The following is a 21,206-nucleotide window of genomic DNA, read 5'->3' as shown; positions in this document are numbered from 1 at the left end:
ACTACTAATGAGGACAACAGCGTCAGGCAGAGGTAGAGACATCAGGGGACTGCAAATACTGGAGGAGAAAACAAAGAAAGAATGATATAAAAGGCAAAAACAAACCAGCAAAGACTTGTTTCACTTGAAAGCAGTGACCTACAAAAAGCATTTAAGAAGTAAAATTAGCAAAGTGAGGCCGCTGCAAGCACAGGACCAAGCATTGTCTACGCACAGACAGTTGGCTACTGGAAAGGAGAAGGAATCAAGAAAACTTGCACCTGGATCTAGGTTGTGAGCTTGAATGCTCTAAAGCTAGAATCTGTCTGAGCTCAAGCTTTCTTTCAAGATCACTTCCAAGGAAAACGAAGACAAAGAAGACCAAGTGAACGCAAAACTGGGAAAACAAACCTTCAGGGAATCCCCACGCTTCTATTAGCGATCAGGAGCCAGCGGTAAGAAGAACGTAGAAAGCCAGTGGTCATTTCAGCAGCTCCCCACACAGTGTTCAGCGCAGATAGGCTGGGCTCGCGTAACCGGGGCACGGTTATCTCAGGGGAGCTGCCTGCCAGCGGCTCTCCCCCTGGCCGGCAGCAGAGGCTAATCCTGCCAGCGCACCCTTCCGCCCGCTAACCCCGGCCAGCTGCAAAACCACAGCCGTCTGCAGGAAGCACCGGCCCTTGGCAGAGGCCAAGAAGCATCCCGCGTTCCTCCCTCTCATCATCCAGGCTTGCACTGAGAAAGGCAGCCCTCAGAAGCATTTCTTTCTTATGGGAAGAAGGGGGGAGTTTTGCAGCTGGGGTGACAGACGCCCAGCCGCCTGCCTCCATGGCCGCCCCGATGTACTCAGGGCACTGCACGTTTCTGAGGTTTGGGGCAACCAGCACCGAAGTTACACTTTGTAACCGTGGAGGGAACTGCAGTCCACTGACAGGAGCTGCCCACACATTTATGGTCTGGTCTGATGTGTGCTCCTGGAGGCCAGCACCTCCACACCACCACCTGCCTCTGCGTACTGCAGCTGAGGGCTTAGCCGGTACGACAGAGGAGAGAAAGAGACACAAAAGACCTTCAGAGTGTTTTTTTTTCCCATTTAATTAAGTTTTTCTTACTCTCAGCCTTGCCCGCAGAGCACACCGGGTTCTCCACCACCACCTCCGACAGCTCCAAAGCCCTGCAAGTGCTCCGCCTGCTGCTGACCCCGGCAGTCAGCGATGAAGCTAGGAAATGTCCGACGTGCTTCACCCCCATCTATCTGCATAACCACCACTTCGGGCCCCTGGGGGTTCGCCGTGTTCAGCCCCAGCTGTGCTACAAATTCTGCTCCCAGGCAGAAGGGCTTTAGCAGGTATGGCACAAGGTTTGGGGCTTTTTGCGCAATCAGGGCCTCCCGTTGTTTTCACAACGCAGGAGAAAAGCACTTTAGAGAACAGGGAAGTGTGGCAGTAACAGCTGTAGAAGACGCAGGAAGATTAGAACTTGTTGTAGCTTATTTCTTTGTTACTCCAATGAGCAGGAAGAATAGCTGCTTGAAGAATGCCTGCTGTAGGTGGTACTTCTGTGCGGTTCGGGGTTTGGTTTGGTTTTGCTTTTAAAGATGCCTTGACCCTGGTACTGTGTTCTGAGGGACCTTATATCCGAATCTGGGGATGCAAATATTCCCTCAGAAAGGAAAAGCCAACCAGGGTCATCTACAGTACCAACTTTATTCACAGGATTCATTTCAACAGTTTCAAAAGGACTGCTCACAGGAGGGAAACTGTACAAGAGATTAAATGCCTGCATATACACAGCTTCAGTCAACGTCAGTGTAAAGTAATGTACAAATACACAGCAAGGGAATTATTTTTTTCTGCACCCAAACTACTTCATTTCTTAGCCAAGAGTAGGAAGACGGTTTGTCATTAAAAAACAGTGAATTTCTAAAAACTAGTGGTTTTTTTTCCTAGGAAAAATAGGAAATCCAACACTTGTTGCATGCCAGTATCACAGCTAACATAAATATTCACGGCTCCACTGATACCAACATGCCTACAGCAACCAGCAACTACAGAAAATTTGTCATTTTCATCACACCATGCGTGCCATGCCACCGAGTTTCTCTAACAGTAAGCTAGCAGCTCAGCATCCCTCGTTACTGCCATGTACGTCACTCAGAAGAATACAAGAACAGGCTTGTCCACGTGGAAAAAATTCCCAGATTTCTCCTTACACCAGCATCTTTCACACATGGGATTCTGCCATCTGAAAAGATGTTGCAATAAGTGGGATTTAAAGATCCAGATTCTGCTTTTAACTCTTCCTGGGTTTACTACGTGTTTCTCTCTCTTTCCCTTGCTTGCTCTCTGGTCAGCAGAAAGTGGTTTTGTTTTGCTTTCCTCCAGCTGATACCCATTACGGGGGCTCCTTCCCAGATTTGCTGCTTGTGAAATTACACTCTGATTTTTCCCAATTACCTTCGATAGGTTATTCCACCTATTTTACTATGAGTAGCAGAACGCCCTTCAGCAACATGCACGCAGCACCCTAAACGCACATCGTGCTTTACAAACTCAAAGCAGGAAGACAACAGCACAAAGAGGCCGGTCTATTACTGATACTGAGGAGCTCACACTTCTTCAAAGGCTAAATTTAGTTTATATTTCCCTGGCCTATAGAGCTCGTGTCCAGCGAAACAGCTCCAGCAACACCCCCTCTTGCACCTGCTAGCCTAACTGCAGGAAAGGAAGAAGAAAAAATCCACAAGAGCTGAGTGCTTCGAATCGGAAGGACCAGGGACTGGATCAGCTGGCGAGAGGCAGGAGAACATCGCGCTGCATCGCACACGGAGATGGCTTCTCCATGCGATCCCAGCCCAGATGAAGCCCTTTGCTGCCTGAGAACCAAATAATCCTCCTCTGAAACCCAGGTAGCTGCATCCTGTTATCATGATCGGATTTCCTAAGAGGAGCTGCATCACCTCCGGCACTTTGTCAGTTCTCATGTGTTAAAATAGGCTGGGACGGGTCAGTGCTGCTACGGGAGGACATTAGGATGATGTAAGGAAAGGTAATGGCACTCTTCCTTCTCTGACTCATCCCTGTGCAGTAACAAGCCAGAAATAGACCTTGGTGACAGCAGACGGGGGGGATGAGAGCTTGAACATGGACTTGAACTCTCTCGTGGCATTTATCACGCGTGGCACAGACAAACACACGGAGGATGTCCTAACACGACGCTCCGACATCCCCTTACGGGACTGCTGGGAGCAAATTTCCATTCTAAGGGAAATTCCCGTTGTCCAAAGTTTTCTTCTGCTTCAAATCAGTGAAAAAGAAATGAAATTTTAAACTTCTCTGCAAAATGAAAGATCTGGAAAACCTGTAATTCATTAACCACTACAATGCTTCATTTTATGTCAAACCATGTCAATAGTATCCCCTGGTTTTAAAGAATTCAGAAAAATAGCACATACAAAAACAAATAAAACTGAAAGTAATCAGAAATATAAATCGGGGGGAAAGTCAAAAGAGTTCATTTGAACATTTTCTTGTATTTAAAACTCATTTAGATCGACTCTTTGGGGGTGGGGGAGGAGAACAAAACCACAAACAGATTTCACCACAAGTGCACTTCAGAAGAAACATTATTGGGAACGTGTTTTGGACTAGTTTCACTTGTTCCACTATCACACGCTTCCTGATAGCAGAGTCTGACATTACACCAGAGCGTGCTGCTGCTTAGACTAGCACGGCAGAATGATTTTATAGAAGATTTGAAGTCCCGATTTCTCATGAATATATTGAAGTCTCTTGGAAATCTGAAAATAACTGAAGCATGCAAGGGCTAATTTCTCAGCATCTCAGTTTCCCAGTACCTCAGTGAATAAATCTTTTGGATACTTAAGAGTATTTGTCACATATAACAGAGAATTTCTGCTGAACGCAGTTACTAGGTAAATCCATTTCTTGCATCTTGATTTCTTAAGTATACTTAACTTTCAGTAAACTTTTGGATCTGTGAATACACATTACAGCCGTATATGGGGAATCTATTTTTATACTTCCTCTGATCTGGCCACATTTGATGAATCCAGACACTACTAGGGACTAAATCATACTAAAAACATTTTCAATGTTTGTATTTTCAATTATGTTGAAATATCCATAGAGTTATACTGTAATGCGATCCAGTCTGCACAGACGGTCAACAGTAAACAGAAGAACAGCTCATTCCGTTTATCAGTTCCTAGGAGGTTACACAAAGACACCAAGCTTTTAGAAGAAAATACCAAAACATCCACACTAAGATGCTAATTTCTTACAAATGTAATTATTTGTGGGTTTTGTCTGTTTGTTTTAAAGAAACACGTGGCAGGCTGCTCCAGATTCAGCTGTGCATGCCCTACCAAATTCCCTTTAAACTCAGCAGGGAGCTGTGGGTTCAAGTTATCTTCTTTCCTATGAAGGAGGCCAGTAGAGGCAGCCACCAGAAGCTACGGCACAAAGACTTAAAAACCGAATTTTGAAAGTCAGATGCAACTATTCTAGCTGTTGAAACAGACAGAAACATAATCGCTAGCACCGCTAAGCAAATTTATGGAAAAGCAGAGTCAAAATTATCTCAAGAAAAAATCACAATCATCCACCTTGACAAATGAGTTTCTCTCTAATTAATTCAATTAATGGATTAGGCAAGGAAGATTTCATCAATAATGAAGACCCTAATCTAGCTGTTGGGAAACCGTGGTTTGTCTGCCTGCCTTCCCTGGTGTCACGCACTGGAGAGGCTTTTCAAACCACAGAATCAGGACTCTGGTGGACTTGCAGCAGCCTGTCTGACATTCAGACTCCCTATGCTCCCTGGAAACGCCTAAAATCAGTAAGACATTTTGAGCCACAGAAATGTGCTAGGCGCCAAGCACAGGCATGTGCATATGCATTGTGTGCAACAGGCCACACATCTGTGCTCCAAGGACATGTGAAAAAATGCACAACTGCTACCTATGCACCAGCAGAGCCCATGTCCATGAGGTTACATGTCCTCAGGTCATCCCAAACTTACTTGAGCTGCACTGGGGAATGGCTGCAGCCTCCATCTGCAGGGCTGCAAAACGCCAGATTACATCAGTGAGGTAAATGAAAAGGAGCTCCAGAAATATACTCCACAAAGGATGTGGCCATGAATATTTCCACATACACCTCTACCCATTCCTGAGTGACGGTGTATTTGCTGTGTTGAAAATCACCAAAACCTCATGATATTTTTATGACATTCCAAAGCTGTTCCAAACCCCAAGCACAGGAACCACGTGAAGGGCTGAAGTCAGGTTCTGTGCTCTCTGAGCCACTGGTAAACAGCTCTGCACACAAATGTGCCCATCAGCCTGTCTGAAATGAAGGCAAAGGAGAGCTGGAGTAATAATAGCACGACCCCGTCTTCCTCGTATTGGTTTCCCAACTCAGAGACAATTTTGTTTCATGCTCCTACAGACATCTGTGCTATGCAGAACACAGGTCAGCTCAGCACCTAGCCCCAGGCTGCTAAATGATGCCACTCGGGTTATTTCCTCATTAACTGCAGATCCAGCCAGTTCAGAAGAGCTTTGTCGAAGCCCTCCCTGGATACAGATGGTGCCATGTGCTCTGTGGCCCTATAGGGCCTCCTGCCACACATTCACCGATGAAAAATAATGAAATGCTGGCCTATGTACCATGGTTCTCGCAGACAAACCATCCAGTAGACATGGTCATCACGGTCATTGACTATGCTATCACGTATCATTCATTGCCTTCCCATTTTTTTAACCCACTGAACTATATTTCCTGCAAAAGTGGTACAGTGAAAGTGTCCACACCCAAACACCCAAGATCCATTACGATCAATCTTTTGAAGTTGTTCAGAGCTTTCCAAGAAAAATATCCTATGCAACTTTTCATGAGTTACCACAGTTTAAACTGATCTTTCCTTCACAGTTTCTGCAGGAATCGCTCACCCAGTCTGTTCACAATCCCAGTTATGCAAAGTGCATATACACAACCATAACTGTATTCAACTGACAAAAAAACAAATTCCCAAAGGATAACAGCTATCAGTTTGTCTTTGTGACAATGCTGAGAACCCTGTATGAGCTAAGCTGGAGTCAATTTAGTCTTTTTCAAGTTACGAATGGGGGCAATCAGCTTGGTTTTCAGTTATTTTTCTTTTCCTACTCCAAACTAGCTTCAGAGGTCAGGGCTGTGGAGTGTACTTCTGTCACTAATGACCTACAAAGTCCCACAAAGCCTCACAAGTGGATGAAGAAATCTGGAATAGTGTAAACGCAGCATCTTCTGTTGGAAAACAGCACTTAGAGAACTACCAGATGTAGACACCCATACAAATATACACCCTCAATTGAAACCTTTCAGTGAAGGCCAAATATCTTTTAAAAAATACCTGTTAGTTCCAGCGCCAGCTATGGTTTTCCTGTACAAATTGGAGGATGATCTTTTTGATTTGTTTCACTCAGGAATAAATGTATAAATAGACTTGTTCCAGGCCCAAATTAATGCACCTTTCCACAGAGCACTATTTTGATGCATAAAACCATCAAGAGGATTAAATCATTGTGCCCCACAGTTCTCGTTCTGACTGTAAAGCAACCTGGAGAGTTTCAGAGGTATCACTCTGAGCAAATTTGCTGGCAGGTAGATAACTTGACAGCACTAAGTTCTCTGCCTTTTCTGAGTCCAGCTAATTAGGACTAGATTTCCTGAACAGAAAATAAAAATTCAAGGAGATTCATAGTTAGAAAATGAGATTTGTAGTTCTGTGTTTACTGTACCTGCAGTAAGACAGTACCCCCCGGGATTGTGAGCTGTAAACAGTACTTAGGGGCGTTCTCCCAGGACAGCAGTTGAACATCTTCAATAGCACTGTAGGAAATGGAGTTTTCCATGTACCCAGTTGGCTGCAGAAAAACAAGAGAGAGGAAAAAAATGTTTACTTAGTCATCAGAAGTTTCACAATTTCAAAGTAAGAACAGCACTATCAAAATTACTCTTGATGTTGAAAGTATCTGCAATATATCTAATTGTAGAACAAAATACCCACACTAGCAATTCAGCAGCGAGATCAGTCCAGCCACTGTCATCCAACTTGTTTGTGTGTTAAGAACACCCACATAAAAACAAACCCAGGCCAGACACAGGTGCATGAAACACCAAAATGCCAAACTGAATTTGTTTTGGATCCAAAATCAATGAAACCTAATTTCAAGTTGAGCTGAGCTATGAAGGTGCCTGGCCATACGCTTGCAATCAATGTGAAAAGAAGCGTCTCAATCCTACAGACAGAACAGAAGTATACTGTATTTAGGTGGCTTTATTCCGCATTCTCCTTCATCCCTCTGGCTGCCCTCACCTCTTAAACTCATAAGCAGAAGCAGAGCAACCGGACCTACTCATCGCAGCCCATACACAAGTACCAGTCTCCTGCAGAGACTGCTGATGGCCAGTTTCAAGCAAAAGTTACAATTAAAACATAAATAACTAACTGCGCATTGCAATTACATGTACAACGTAAATTGATAGTAGCAAAGAAACCAAGCTAAACACGAAACTCCTCATTAGCATCCCCGTAACTCGCAGGCATTACAGAAGTACAATTATATCTGAAGTGGAGATAAGCTGAAATAACACATATACACGAGCAAACATAAAATTATGTCCTAAACATGAATAAATACACAGATACAGGTGTGTACCTATTGAGAATGCATATATACACTATACTTTATGCAAGCCTTCATGTATTTGAAGTAGCTGCAGTATTTAACAGACGTCACTTATTTTGCTGTGCTATCGTGTAAGCCAACCGATCGGTATTGCTGTGGCAGAGTAACTGTTTTTCTCTACAAACGCTGATTAATCCCACCACGTGGATAAGCCCTCGCGTTGGCCACATCTTGAGAGAGAATGGAGCTCGTTACGCTTGTGAATAATTTTCTTACCATTACTGGTTTGCATCTAACTGAAACTTCTCAAACTTACTCCCACTGTGCTCAGTACATAAGTTATTTTTAGCTGCCAGTCTTGAAATAAAGAAAGCAAGGGAGGAACCACATCTACTTCGGGGCAAACAGGGCCACCTCCGAACATCACAACACGGGATTCCTGGGGGCGAGTGTGAAATAAGCAAATGGCATTTGGAAGGTCTCTGCTTTTTATTGGTACGGCTTTCTTCCATAAGTTAAGTGGGTGGTGCATCTGGAAGTCCTACCTTTACGTTACACACTTCATGTGTGTCCCTAAGGGCGTAAGGAGCATCGGCCTAAACGCAACGGGGCCCTGTCATGCGGCCTTGATGCTTCAAAGAGCCGGTCGCCTTTTCAGCCAGAATATTCAGCAAGCCTACGAACTACAGGAAGGTTTATTTTACACGAGGCCTCGCTGAAAACAAATTTCAGTGTCTCCTTAACGAAACCCTTGTTATGCAGGAAGCATGATAAACTTCTGCTTATTCATTTACCCACAATATTGTTCTACACTAGTGACTGGAATCCCAGTGGCTTAATGCTGATACTGTACGTCACGCGTTGCCTACTGGAGAGTAATTATCTTGTTCTCACAGGAAGCCGAAGGCCCAGGATCCTTCGGCAATAAGCATTACAACACTCAGGGAAAAATATGAAAACAGCCAGCATAAAATCTAGTATGCTCGGGAGGCACAGTTATCAAAAACATGCTCTGAAAGACTGGAGAGGGGAGAAATCCAGGACTAGTAAATGCAAATATAAAATTAAGTGAATCAAAGCAATTTAAATGTCTCTCTCAGGAAGGTGCTGACTGCCCTTAATACCCTCCATTAACTTCAAAGAGGACGTGAAGAACTCTCACAGGACCTGTTCCCAAGAGAAGCCTCCTCTACACCTTAAAGTGTCCATTCAAACAACAGCGAAGACAACCGATCCCATTCAACTGCAGCTCTTACAAATGACTTCATCCCACACATAAATCCTGCATAAACTTTTCTTTAAGGAGAAGGGAGTAACACTGAGCTCTGCAGTCTGCAAAGGATGAGAAGACTGCCTAACCTATAAGGTGAATTACAGAGGTGGCTAATTCCTCCAGATGAAAGCGTTAGGCCACTGGGGTGGTTTACACAGCACTCTGTACGATCCCACCTCCAAACTTTCTACCCAGCCACACCTCACACAAAGCCTCACTACAATCGTTGCCCATCCTATTCAAAACCCCAACAGCCCAAACCTCCTTTAATCCCCATAAGCACTGCGACATGCATTGTTTCTGTTTACCTTTCAAACACCACGCTCTAGAAAGTGAGGTATTTTCAGAGCTGGTGTTTTTGGAGTTAAAACACGCTATAGACAGTTTCACCTCTGTTTTGCAACAGAAAGTCTAGAGCTAACGATTTGTTACTGCACAGAGCTCCTGAAACGGTGCTTGGGGATGCTGTTGAACACAGAGGATCTCTCCCACATTAGGGCCGTGCAGAAATGCCCTAAAAGAGAAACCGAAATAGGACAGGAGGCCTCCCAGCGCTGCCAGGGGCTTGGCTGAGATGCTCGGTGCAGAGACCAGTGCAGCAGCTCCATGGAGGCCAGCCCCAATGTCAGTGTCCTTTCCCTAATCCCTGGGCACACACAGATGCAGGACAGTGGTGTTCCCTCATTGTGTTTTCACAAGACCAAGCACGGTTCAGCCGTTTATCAGGAAATGTCCCGAGGTAAAACCACAGCCTGAGTCACTGGTTCCTCTTAAAACACAGGCGATTTTGACATTCAGGTATGTGAATGTCAATCACCGTGAATCATTGTGGTTGATAAATAAGCACTGCAAGCCTCGAAGCCTCTCATTTTCCAGCAGGTCTTGCTTGCACAACCCCCCAGAAGCTGCATCCTCACCCACAGCTCGCTCCATGGGGAATTCAACTCATACATGCAAGACCAGAAATGCGTATTCACACATTTGAGAATACCTAAAAAAGAAGTGAGACTGACCCTCGGTGGATCACCATGAAGCGTCTGGCATCCATCCTGGTTTTATGCAACATCCTCACCTCCGTGCGCCTGCTTTGCCTCTGCCCGTACAAATACTTGTTTGGCTGTGGTGTCAGGCCGATCAGGGCACTGATCCTGCTTTTGCCAAAATACCTTTTGTCTGGTTCAGTCCCATTTGTAACATGAAACAGAAACTGGCATGTTAACATAACGTAGGGGGCAGCACATCATGGGGCAGGGAGCGAGCAGTGAGGACCAGAGTATTGCAGTCTAATTATTGGCATGAGACATTTCACAGTCCAAAACCACAGCATCTTTGAGGAGTAATATATCACACTCAGTTGAAAACGCCTTTAGTCAAGAAAATAATAATTCTTAATATTATAGCTGTCATTTTTGAAGGGAGATTTATATTTCTTGGCAAAGCCTGAAATCTATCACATGAGGCAAGATAATGCACTCTTCTCATTCACTCTACAAAATTAATCCTGACTTAGGAAACTTTGGCCTGAGAATCTACGTGTGTCGGTTTACAGATTTACAGTCACAGCTTTAACTTCTGGCTAACTATTTGCTGTTGAAAATGCTCTGGAAAACTGTAAGAGACTCATAAATGAAAAAGAAATGTATTACAACAAACAAAAACCCTAAGTCAAGGAAACATTTTCTCTTCACATTAGCCTTTAGCCTGCTAACAAAATATGCAACTTTTCCGTTGGGAAATCAGGTATGTTTTAAACTCAGTGAGAACTTTGCCTTTTTTTCAGTTCCGCAAAGATTTATTAATCATACAGCTTTGAAACAACTTGGGTCCAGAATAGCCACACACCAAAACCTACTATAAATCAAATCGTGGGGGAATCCAGCACTCCCAAAACTGGAAGAACATTTAGGCTCGTGTAAGGCTAGTTTTCTCTTAGCATTTCTGGGAAAAGTCAGCAGCAGAAGACTGCTCAATAATGCAAAAATCTGCCCACTTGTTTCCATGGGAAATTCTAAAAGGGAAAGAATAAACATGACGTCCATTGTTAATATGAGGCTTGTAGGCACTTACTCATATAATAACGTACTAAACCTTCAGCTGCATATTTTCCAAAGAAAGCATCTAGAAAAGATGAATTCTACAAATATAGATGGTTATTTGCATTAAAACATATTTGGACTGACAACTCCCACCGACATAACAACAATAAAGAATGATTTTCCCAATTAAATACTCTAGCTGGTGGGAGGAAATGGGGCTGTTCCAGCCCCTTGCTCTTCCACTCTCAGGTGCTTATTTCTCTCTTGGCTGCTTTTAAGAAGAAGCATGTTGCTGTGTCCCAGGACAATGAGCACACTGTACTGCATATAAGTTTGCCATACCCAAACAAGACTAGGTCTTGAACAACATGTAGGAAGAGTTGATTGCTCTCAAAACTTTGATGGGGGTGGAGACTCTTCAGTCTGCACAGTGAAGGGTAATGGACTCTGAAACTGCTGAAAACAATGGATGACTTGAAATAAATCTCTGTTAAGAGACATCCACGGCTCCAGAGAACACCCCTGCAAATGTAGCTATTTCAGATAAGAGCAATTAACATCTTTGTTCATTAACTATATAACCTATCCGAAGACATTTATCAAGTTAAGCAATTAGTAGTACTACGCCACAATATGCAGCACAGTACGATTTGTCTCACTCTTGATTTGGAAGAATTTACTGCCATGTACACTTGTCAGAATGACTTGCAAGAACTAAAAGTCACTGTTAACCTCGTGAAGATGAATGTAATAGGAAAACAGAAAGGCTACCAGCGGTGAGACACCCAGCTCTGTCCCAAAGCTGCACAAAGGAATTTTGGAGCTTCCTTGGAACAACTTTCTTACCTACCATGCTTCCCTGCCCCCTGGCCTGCCTCCATCATCACCATTCCCCTTCTAGCCTCACTGACAAGCTGGAGGTTTCATGTGTTACACCATAAAAAGAGATCTCGCTTGTTCCACGCATCGGGAGTAGGAACGCACTGGGGACAAGGGTGGCCAATCCAGGGGCGCCTGTGGAAGGGGCCTCTCCTTGGGGTGAATCTCCATTCTTTCTGCTTGGAGTCCCTTTTTTCCCTACCTGTCTAAAAGTGCAGTAGGGATGCTTGTTGGGGTTTTGGATGGTTGGTTTTGGAGCTTTTTCATGCATGGAAACCCATGTGAACACAGTGGTCCAAACCCTCAGGGCGCAGTGGTCCAAATCCTCTACCCATCTATGTCAGCTGAAGCCAAGGGTACAACTAGCGCAAAATTAATTACAGGAGGAAGAGGAAGGGTTCTTCCTACCACGTTTATTTTTGTGTGGGTGACTGTGTGTATAAACACCCATGCGTGTATGTGTGTGTGTAAATGTACACACATACACCTGTCTTTTGTATAGCTACAGAGATAATAAAACACAGTAAAAACACATCCTATCTGTGTTTCTTTGGACAAAAACACAGCAGGAATTGTCATATATCCACTGCAAACTAGCTCAGTGTTAGTGATAACATTTAACTGAGAGAGGCCACATCCTCAACTGAGCCGATCACCCAAAAGACTTCAGTGGAACTTCACGGATTTATACCAGCTGGGAAGCTGAGTCACAAATTCAACAGAAATTCAACCAAATCAAGCTTTGCAGCTATTTTTTTTTGCAGCTTCTTTCCTCTAAATATTTAAGACAACCGGGACCGAAGGCTGTTGCATTAATTAACCTTACAAAACTTATAAAAATGTAAGAGCTGCCAGGAAGAAACAGATTATCCCAGGCTGTGCAGAAAAAAAAATAAATAAATTCCAATCTGCAGCGGGTCTGCAGACTCCATCCTATGGAGCTACAGAAAATGGACAGGACAGAACTGCTCATTTTAGAGCTGAGAAGAAAAAATAAAAATGGTGTTGTCCATGCTAAGATATATGATCAAGAAAATCACAGAAATCAGAGCAGCTGGCAAAGGGAAGAACTTCAAATTAATTCAGATCTGAAGCAAGTTTAAAGTACAGAACAGAAGTTCATCATTAAGAAGGGAAAATAAGGTCATATTATGGGATATGTACCATGACAGGTGAGTCAAACAAGCAGGAAAAAAGCATTAATTATGTTAACTGAAATGCATATAGAGTTTTTTTAATGAGAAGATTCCTCTCTTTTACTGTCAAAACCAGCTGAAGAACCACTTTTAAGTGCTCAGTTTATTTTACCAACAGAACTATTTGAAATTCTGGGAGGAAAATAAGACGTGTATCTTGAAGACTTTCTGAAGACACCCATCATCACGATGGCCCTAGCCAAGAGTCCATAACAAAAATCAATCGTTTGTCTTTGTGGCAAGCTTAGCATGGCAAAGGGAACACCACCGACACTTCTAGTAATACTGAATGCTTCTTATTTTCAGTGCTGGAGTCTGAAAATCTCTCAGTGTCCTGCTAAGAGGGATGAGAGCCTGCTGTAAGCCGCACCTGACCCATTGTGGGGCTGGAGGCTGACCGCAGCTTGTCACCGGGATGGCCAGATCCTGGCACGGCTGCCCCAGGCCAGTGAGCAGGAGCCGTGTTTGATGCAACCTCCCAGGCTCAGCAGGACTTTGACAGTCATGAGCTGGATTCGCTGGCCACGTGGAGCACCTCTGTTCTTCAGGCATGTGCTGCAGCCTCCAAAGCCCCGCTGGTTTCAGTGGGGGCAGAGCAGTTTGCAGCTCAGAGAAGGCTCAGAGAGGGCACAGTGACAAAAAGGGATTGCTCATCACCTAGGAATGTATTCCTATATTGCACAGGCTGCCTGGACTGCATTTCTGAAATGCTTTGCAGTTACATAGTATCCCCAATCAAAGGAAAGCAAAGCACTAATAACTGCAAATATTAGCCTCGCAGTGAACTTAGGAAAATTGAGAAGAGGAATCATTATCCCCCGCTTACCAACGTGGAAGAAAATCTCCGCTAAGGTTGCAGCTGCACCATGTTCTCGATCATGCCCTAGGTGACATGAGAACTCTGCGATGTGGGAAAAGAGCTCAGACTTCCTGAGTCCGACCATGTGAACCGGCTCCGAAGGCATCCTCCTCCTTCTCCTCCTCCAAAATTGCACAACCGACCCGTGAGAAGCGCCGTTCTTTAACAGGATCACATTTGCTAACCCTCAGCATTAATCACAGCTATTTCACCCTCCCGAGGAGGAAACGCTCAGCAATTTTGACAGGATGGATGGGTTCTTTTTCTACCTTCCTTGAAATTACTTCAGGGAGGAGGGGACAGGACCAGCCACCACGCGGCAGGGACGTACCTTTCCAGAGTTGCATGGACTTATTGCAGAAGACTGTACGCACACGTTCTTCTGCAGAACAAATGTTAGAGAAATATGGGAAAATCCCTGATTTTTGCCCAGAACACGAAGCATCTAGTGACTGCTAAGCAGATCTTTGCTAAGTCACCATAGCAACTATGATGTGACAGAAAACAAAACTGCATCCACAAACTGCTCTCAAGTCAAGGCTGCTCTCTGTTCTCAGTTCTCTTTCAAGAAGTCAGCCTTGTCACACGCTATGAAACGTTCCAAACGCTGACAAACCGGAGAGAGGAAAAGCACTGGGTGTAAGGATTTCAGGCCAAGCCAGCCATGATCGGCGCTAAACAAAAACGCCACCTTTTGATGATTGTTTTAACCAGAGACAGCCCTGAGAGCTGGAAATGAAAGTTCATCAGCTGATTTCAAACACAAAGTTGGTCCCTGGGAAAAAAATCAGTCTGTTAGGTAACTGGAAACGTGGCCATACTGACCTGTACTATGAACAGAAAATCTCTGCTCAGTTGTGTTTTTTCAGAACTGGCCTCACCGTTCAGAAATCACCGGTCTAGGTAACGGCAGTCGCACGTTTCTGTTGCATATTGTGCTTGCACACACAGTGGTTTTTGCTTTTGGTTTGCAGATCTCCAAGGGCCTGTTGTTCATTATCTCTACTAGGTCAACAAAAGGTGAAGAAGGAAACCACATCTGCTATCAGCAGGGTCACGTCCGCTGCGCAAGGATCTGCACCTCCCATGGAAAATTTTAGCTGAAAACTGGAAAAGCCTCAGGCAGCTGCAAGGGAAGCAAGGCACTCGTCTGTATTGCCTGCAAGTACAAGGTCCAACCTGGAAGGTGTTCCCAGTCTGAAACGCTCAACTGGTGGAGAAGGTGAGTTACCAGGATCCCACACCCCATCAGAAATGGGGAACTCGACTCCTGGGCTCTGCCATCCTGACAGCTCTCACCACCATCCTAGTGCACATCCTAGCTCATTTCTTACTACATTTTATTTACAATATCTAGAAATTAAACCCCTTGCAAAACTAAACATAGCATAAATGTGCCATATATTAAGTTCTTGCTCACTTCAACAAGCATTCACCAACACCACTTACCACATCCATGCCTTTCACCTGCAGCCACATGAAAGCGTTAAGACACCAGAGTTGAAAGATTTCCAGTAGCATTTTCCATTTCTTTTTAACACACCTTTAACCCCACAGCTCCCGGGACACCACATCCAACCTCAACCTGATGGACAAGGGTAAGACAGGGATTGCAGTAACCCAGCTGCGCTTCTGAATTCCCGACAGGGGATGCCCAATGCAGAGGAAGGATGAGCAGACCTAGGGTTCCCAGCAAAATAACAGCACAGCTGCCTGCTCTGTGTTAGATAAGAGAAAGCACACATAATGGAGAGATACAAATATTCTGTTATGGCTGGTCTCACTAAACCCTCTGCTGCTAGGGGGAAAAAAGTGGGGACCTCCTGAGGACAAGCAATGGCCACTTGAAATCACCTTCTCCTCCCCTTGCTCCAGGAGGTAAGAAAACACGGCAAAACTTCCAGCACTTTGCTTCGCATCTCATCATTAACAGTAACTCAGACACCTCTGCGTAATTTTAAGCGATACCCAGCTGTCGTGTCTGCAGCAGTGATTTTGGGTCTCTCCCAGAATGACACCCAGGCATGAAGGGAAAGCAAAGCACCGTCTCCGCTCCTCTGCATGAAGCCTCTTGCAAAGCTGTGCCCCACCCGCAGCCTCCTCCACCTTCATCTTCCTCATTGTTTAACGACCGGCCCGGCTGTTTGCTCTGCAAGGGAGTGCTGCTGTTCAAACAGAGGGTGACTGAAGTATGTGCGGCACCTCCGTGGAAGGGAGATGGCGAGGGAACGGAGAGGGAGAGGGCGACTGCAGGGAAATATCAGAGCAAATATTTGAGGAAAGTGTCGGTTGGCTGGTAAACATGCAATGGAGAGAACCTAAATCACCTCCCTGAGCTCCTTTGCAATGCAAAAGGGTACGCTGAAGTATTTAAAGTGACGCTTTCTCTTTAGTTTAAAAATAACTAAATAAATTAAATATTTAGCTAAAATCCTAAAGATGTTGTGCTCACGAAGGATGGAGCAGTATGAAACCGGCGTACCCAACTGGCAAATGTTTTGTTTCAATACAACATTTACTAGCCTAGCACATTGTTTCTCAAGATAATTAAGGAAGAGAGCCTAAAGTGAAGCACGAGTACCTGTTATCAGCATCTCAGCAGACAGACTTTGAGCGGAAAAACAAAGAGCAACACTACCATCACGCTCTGTGAAACGGCAAACCCGCTCATCCGGGCCGCTCGTTACAGGCAGGAGAATTCCAAGGAACTGCAATAGTCCCCCAAGGGATCGTGATGAGCACGGCTCCAAAGAGACACATTTCCAGAGAAGCCTTGTTTATTAGAAACTAATTCATCATGCGCTGTTCTCTCCTATGCTGTTTTTTGGATGACTAAACTGCCTTAGTCCTCCAATAGCATTTTCTGCCCAAATTAAACGGTTCAGCCCTCAACAAGACGCACTCACGTATTTCCTCTGCATCCCTTTATAAGGGACTCAGATGTGGGCAATGGAACAGGACCTTGTCCTCCCTGCCCCTGCTTCAGGAGCCCAGGGGCTCCCCACCTCACCGGCCATGCAGATGCATCCCTGGGTGATGCAGTTTTGGAAGCTCCTTGCCCAGCCACCAGCTACCGATGCACATCTGAAGGCGAGAAGCAACACAAGAGTTTTCTGGGCTGCAGGACAAATCAGACAACTTTCTGGTTTTCCTCTCTGTATTTACGTGGCCTTGCTTATATCCTCAGCCTATAATGATTACCACAATGCCACTTCTTAAAAGGGAAATTATGTGGCACCCTACCTATCAGCATGGAGATGGCTTATACAACACCACTCCGGAGTGTTACGTGATCCCTGAAAAAAACACCCTCCCGGCAAAACAGCTTGGGGTACTAGACTAGGCTGATTTCCCCCCTTCCCATTTCACATCAAAATTTGCTTTAAAATAATTCCAACCTTTGAAACAAGCTAGATCGCCAGGTTGTGTTGGCCTAATGGCTGCAGATTTCCCACCCTTGGCAATTAATTTTTGGTTTTCAAGTTCAAATACACTTTCAGCCTTCCTGTACCCAGTTCTGCAGCAACATCCTTGCCCTCTGTCAAGATTACTTTATTCATTTATTTGCTGTCTCTAAAGGAAATAGCTCATTTTTATAAAGCCTTAAATATTGCGACCACAACTTTGTAGATTGAGTTTTCCACCCAGGGAGGATCAGGCAAGAGAAGCATGCCATTGCCGAGCTTTGACCTCAGCAACCAAACAGTTGTTATTATTAGTCCAAGAAACTTCAGCCAAGGAAATCTGAATGGCCCTCAGTGAACCGTCTGCCCAAAGTTAAACGAGCTGCAGATTTTCCAGCAGAAAGCCAACGCTACCAAAGTACTTGAACGTGTGTTGGTGAATCTGAATCCAAACCACCGCGGACTTGCAGCCACCGCTGAGTATTACGACTTGGGCTCCAACCCTTGATGACAGTATGACTCGCTGCTTCTCTCTGGCATTTTGGTTTCAGCGGAACACAACAGCTTCCAAATTAGAGGTGCGTTTGAACTCTGTACCTGAACACACATCAAGGCTGTTGACCACTTCTGCTTGCATCAGCTTTACCCAAGGCAGGAATGGAAAAAAGGATAACCATTCCTGCCCTCCCCTCTGTAATTAAAATCCACAAATACGCTGTGTCACTGGATGGCATCGCCGCTGCACAGCCACGGGCATAACGGTGACGGAGGAGAAGTCCTGCTGCCGGGAACCCCCGTCGGGTCCTCCCCGGCTCAGAGCAGCCCTGGGTCACACACTTTGCTGCCTCTGCAAGTAGAAGACCGAGGACACAACAGACCTGCCCTAAAACTAGCCACCAGTACAGGTTTGTTTCTCAGTTTTCATTTTCTTAACATTTTATTTGATAAACTCAACTGTAACTAAACATGGCTGAACAAAACCCTTTGTGAACTTAGTGTTGATATCGGCTTTCTTCCCTCTAATTGCTTTGGCTACCTGGTACTACAGCATTAACACAATGTCACGGCACTATTTTGTTTGCAACTATGGAGAAAAATCTGGCTTATCAGAAAAAACACCAGAGCAGAACTAGTGGGAAGGGCTGACCACTGAAACTGCATTAGCTTCATTTTCCTACCTACACCTTCCCGGGTAACATTTACAGAAGAATGCTTAATATAGAGATTGTTTATCAATTGTTTCCTCAGAGATAAAGGAACAGGTTAAATATAAAGCATCTTAAAATAAGGTACAGCACCAATGTTACCCTTTGAAAAAGGCCCAAGTGACCAGCAAGCTCCAACTAGAGGTTATCAAGGCATTTTAGGAAGTAGTACTACTGGAAAGAAAACATAAAGCTTGCGTAATAAAGTAACCTCTCCCTTTTTCTCTGGCCTTCATCCTGCTGAGAAAGACCTTTTTTCTTTTTGTTTCTGAAAAATATATAACTTTTAAAATATATAACTTTGAATTCCAAAACTAACTCTTTCTTGTTTCCCTGGAAAAAAAAAACAACAGACCAACTCTTCCTGGAAATGAATAAAGCAGACACCAAAATCAAATTCAACATTTGGAATATGAATGCTGCAGCACACTATTTCCAAATACTCCAACATTTTGCAAGATTTTGTATCACTGAACCCAAATCAAAAACTCAGAGAACAACCGGGGAACGTGCCTCTCTGGTGCAGAGTTAAGTTCAGAACCTGAACTGCAAATTCTGCTCGTTGCACAACAAAAAGTTCAGACTCTCCTCCGGGGTACCGATATAAAGTTTCAGTGCGACCCATATCCCAACACCTCTGCAGCCAGTCCTGAATACCTCTCTCAAAGCGCAGATCAAAGGCTTTACTGTACGTCCAGAGTCACTCCCGTGATGCAAGGATTAGGCATGAAGAAAGAGAGCGTCATATTTTCAAAGGCGCAACTGCCTAGAAGTGTATCTCGTGCATATCAGAGCACGAGGAGCACAGCCACAAAAGCCAGTGCCAGACACGCCACACCTCTAAAATTCTTGTCCTGTCTCCCATTTTCTTTTTTATCTCATCTCTCTGAACACGCTGCCTCTACATGCCCAGTTACGAGGAAGACATACCTAGTCATCAACCCCTCGGTTCTTTTATTTGCATTAGTCTTTTCATCAATATTTTCAGTTCCTTTCCAGCATATCATTCATTTGGGAGGTTATTACGGGGAGCTGAAAACACAATGTTCCAGCCCGCTGCTGTGACCTCTGCAGGAGCCAGCGATGCAGCAGTAATGCCTCAGTGGCAGCAGCTGTACTGTAGATGTCACTGAATTCTAACAGCACTCCTTGAAACGCGGCCTGCCCGGGTAATCCTGGCAGTAATCTAGCATTAGATTAAATGCATTGTTGTCAGATGAGAAGTATTACGGGCCTCTAAATATACAGCTGGATATGCACACCATATTAAATAGCATTGCACATAGAGCACTGTCTTCAGGACGAATAGGAGCCCCGGTGTTTTCAACAACAAAGGCTGCATCGTGAAGCACCAAATTGGTTATTTCGGTGGCCACGCTAGGCTTCACTGATGTCAGCGAAGTCAGACTTAACTCTGCCCTTCAACAGCCCGAGCAAGTTATTAAGAAAATTGTGGGTGCACCTCCTTTAGAAGGCCAGGTCCTGCAGAATCGTTTTGAGTCAAGCAACCAGTGGTTGCAACAGCCTTCGTCATACAAGTACAGAACTGAGATTTGGCCCCTGCACTTGTCATCTGGTCCCTCACACGTTCTGGAGCAGAATGAAGAGTTAGTGAATTGTGAATTATGAGTCAATGCAAAACTCACTGGATGAGGTTTGAAGACCTCAGACTAGACAATCACAACGTTTCTTCTCAGGCGTTAAAAACCGTGGTCTTTGACTAAATGCGGTATCCATTCTGTTCTAGAAGGCAAAAAAATCACACTAGGACAAAAGAGGATGGCAGCAGTACCATCCTTCGTAAAAGCTAAGAGCTGCAGGCTCTCACCACCACCACGACAAATACGCAGAGATACTGACAAGGCACGGTATGGGAACTATCCCTCTGCCCTACGAGACACAGAAGTGATAACAGCCATGTCAGTCCACTAAAGTGTTGGATGAGAAGAGCTCAAGATGACACTTCTGCCGCCAAAAACCTGCGTTTAAGGCACACACACAAAAAAGAATCAAATCACACATTTCCCCATTTGCTGGAGGATGAACCTTGACTTGGTTGGGGCCCCTTAACAGCACTGAAACCTGTTTGGAATATTCTGATCCAGTTCACGTTTGCTGAGGGTCTAGGAAAAATAAATAAATAAAGCCCACAATGATTGAAGCTTTTGGGAATTTATTTTTCCGTGACACTCTGCATCACACAACTGCTCTCTGCAGCACCTCATTAGGAGGCCTTGGAGATGACAATCCTGCAGCAATCTTTGATGCCTTATCAGACTTTTCCCAGGCAGGGATGACTCCAGTTGCTCCCCAAGTCAGACACAGAAGATCAGCAGTTTCCAAGCCATTAGTCGAGGTTCTGCCTCCTTCCTCAAGATCTTAGTCGTCTCCTGAACCATTTTAATCAATTTATGACTCTGCTTAATATGCACTGACATCATTTGGGGACAGAAATCCGCAGCCCAGTCGCCAACACATCTTTAAGATGGCACAGACTGAACCAGGCCGGGGAAGGAGATCTCTCTGGTGGTGCCGTATGTGACTAATCTGAGGCTGACACTGTTGCCTTGAGCTGTTACCAGGCCTAATGCTCTCTACAAAGCAAAGCATCAAACGTGTGAGTTCAGACTACAGACGGGATTCAAGAGGCTAAAAGACATCCCTCTGAGTTATGTAAAT

The 21,206-nt window shown here is 44.6% G+C and overlaps 1 protein-coding gene across 8 annotated transcripts in view; it reads right to left on the bottom strand.

Annotated features, from left to right (window-relative positions):
• CMIP (c-Maf inducing protein) overlaps nucleotides 1–21,206 on the bottom strand; it is a 128,823-nt gene that overhangs the window by 52,057 nt on the left and 55,560 nt on the right. For all 8 annotated transcript variants that reach the window (XM_083851660.1, XM_083851661.1, XM_083851663.1 and 5 more), the window contains one exon: nucleotides 6,785–6,910. In XM_083851660.1, the coding sequence (XP_083707786.1) occupies nucleotides 6,785–6,910 (126 nt within the window). The remainder of the gene's footprint in view (nucleotides 1–6,784; nucleotides 6,911–21,206) is intronic.

Source organism: Anser anser (assembly GCF_964211835.1).
Source record: "Anser anser genome assembly, chromosome: 11".
In the NCBI taxonomy this organism is placed as follows: domain Eukaryota; kingdom Metazoa; phylum Chordata; class Aves; order Anseriformes; family Anatidae; genus Anser; species Anser anser.
The sequence above is the reverse complement of the archived record's forward strand: the minus strand, read 5'-3'. Positions and strand labels throughout refer to the sequence as shown.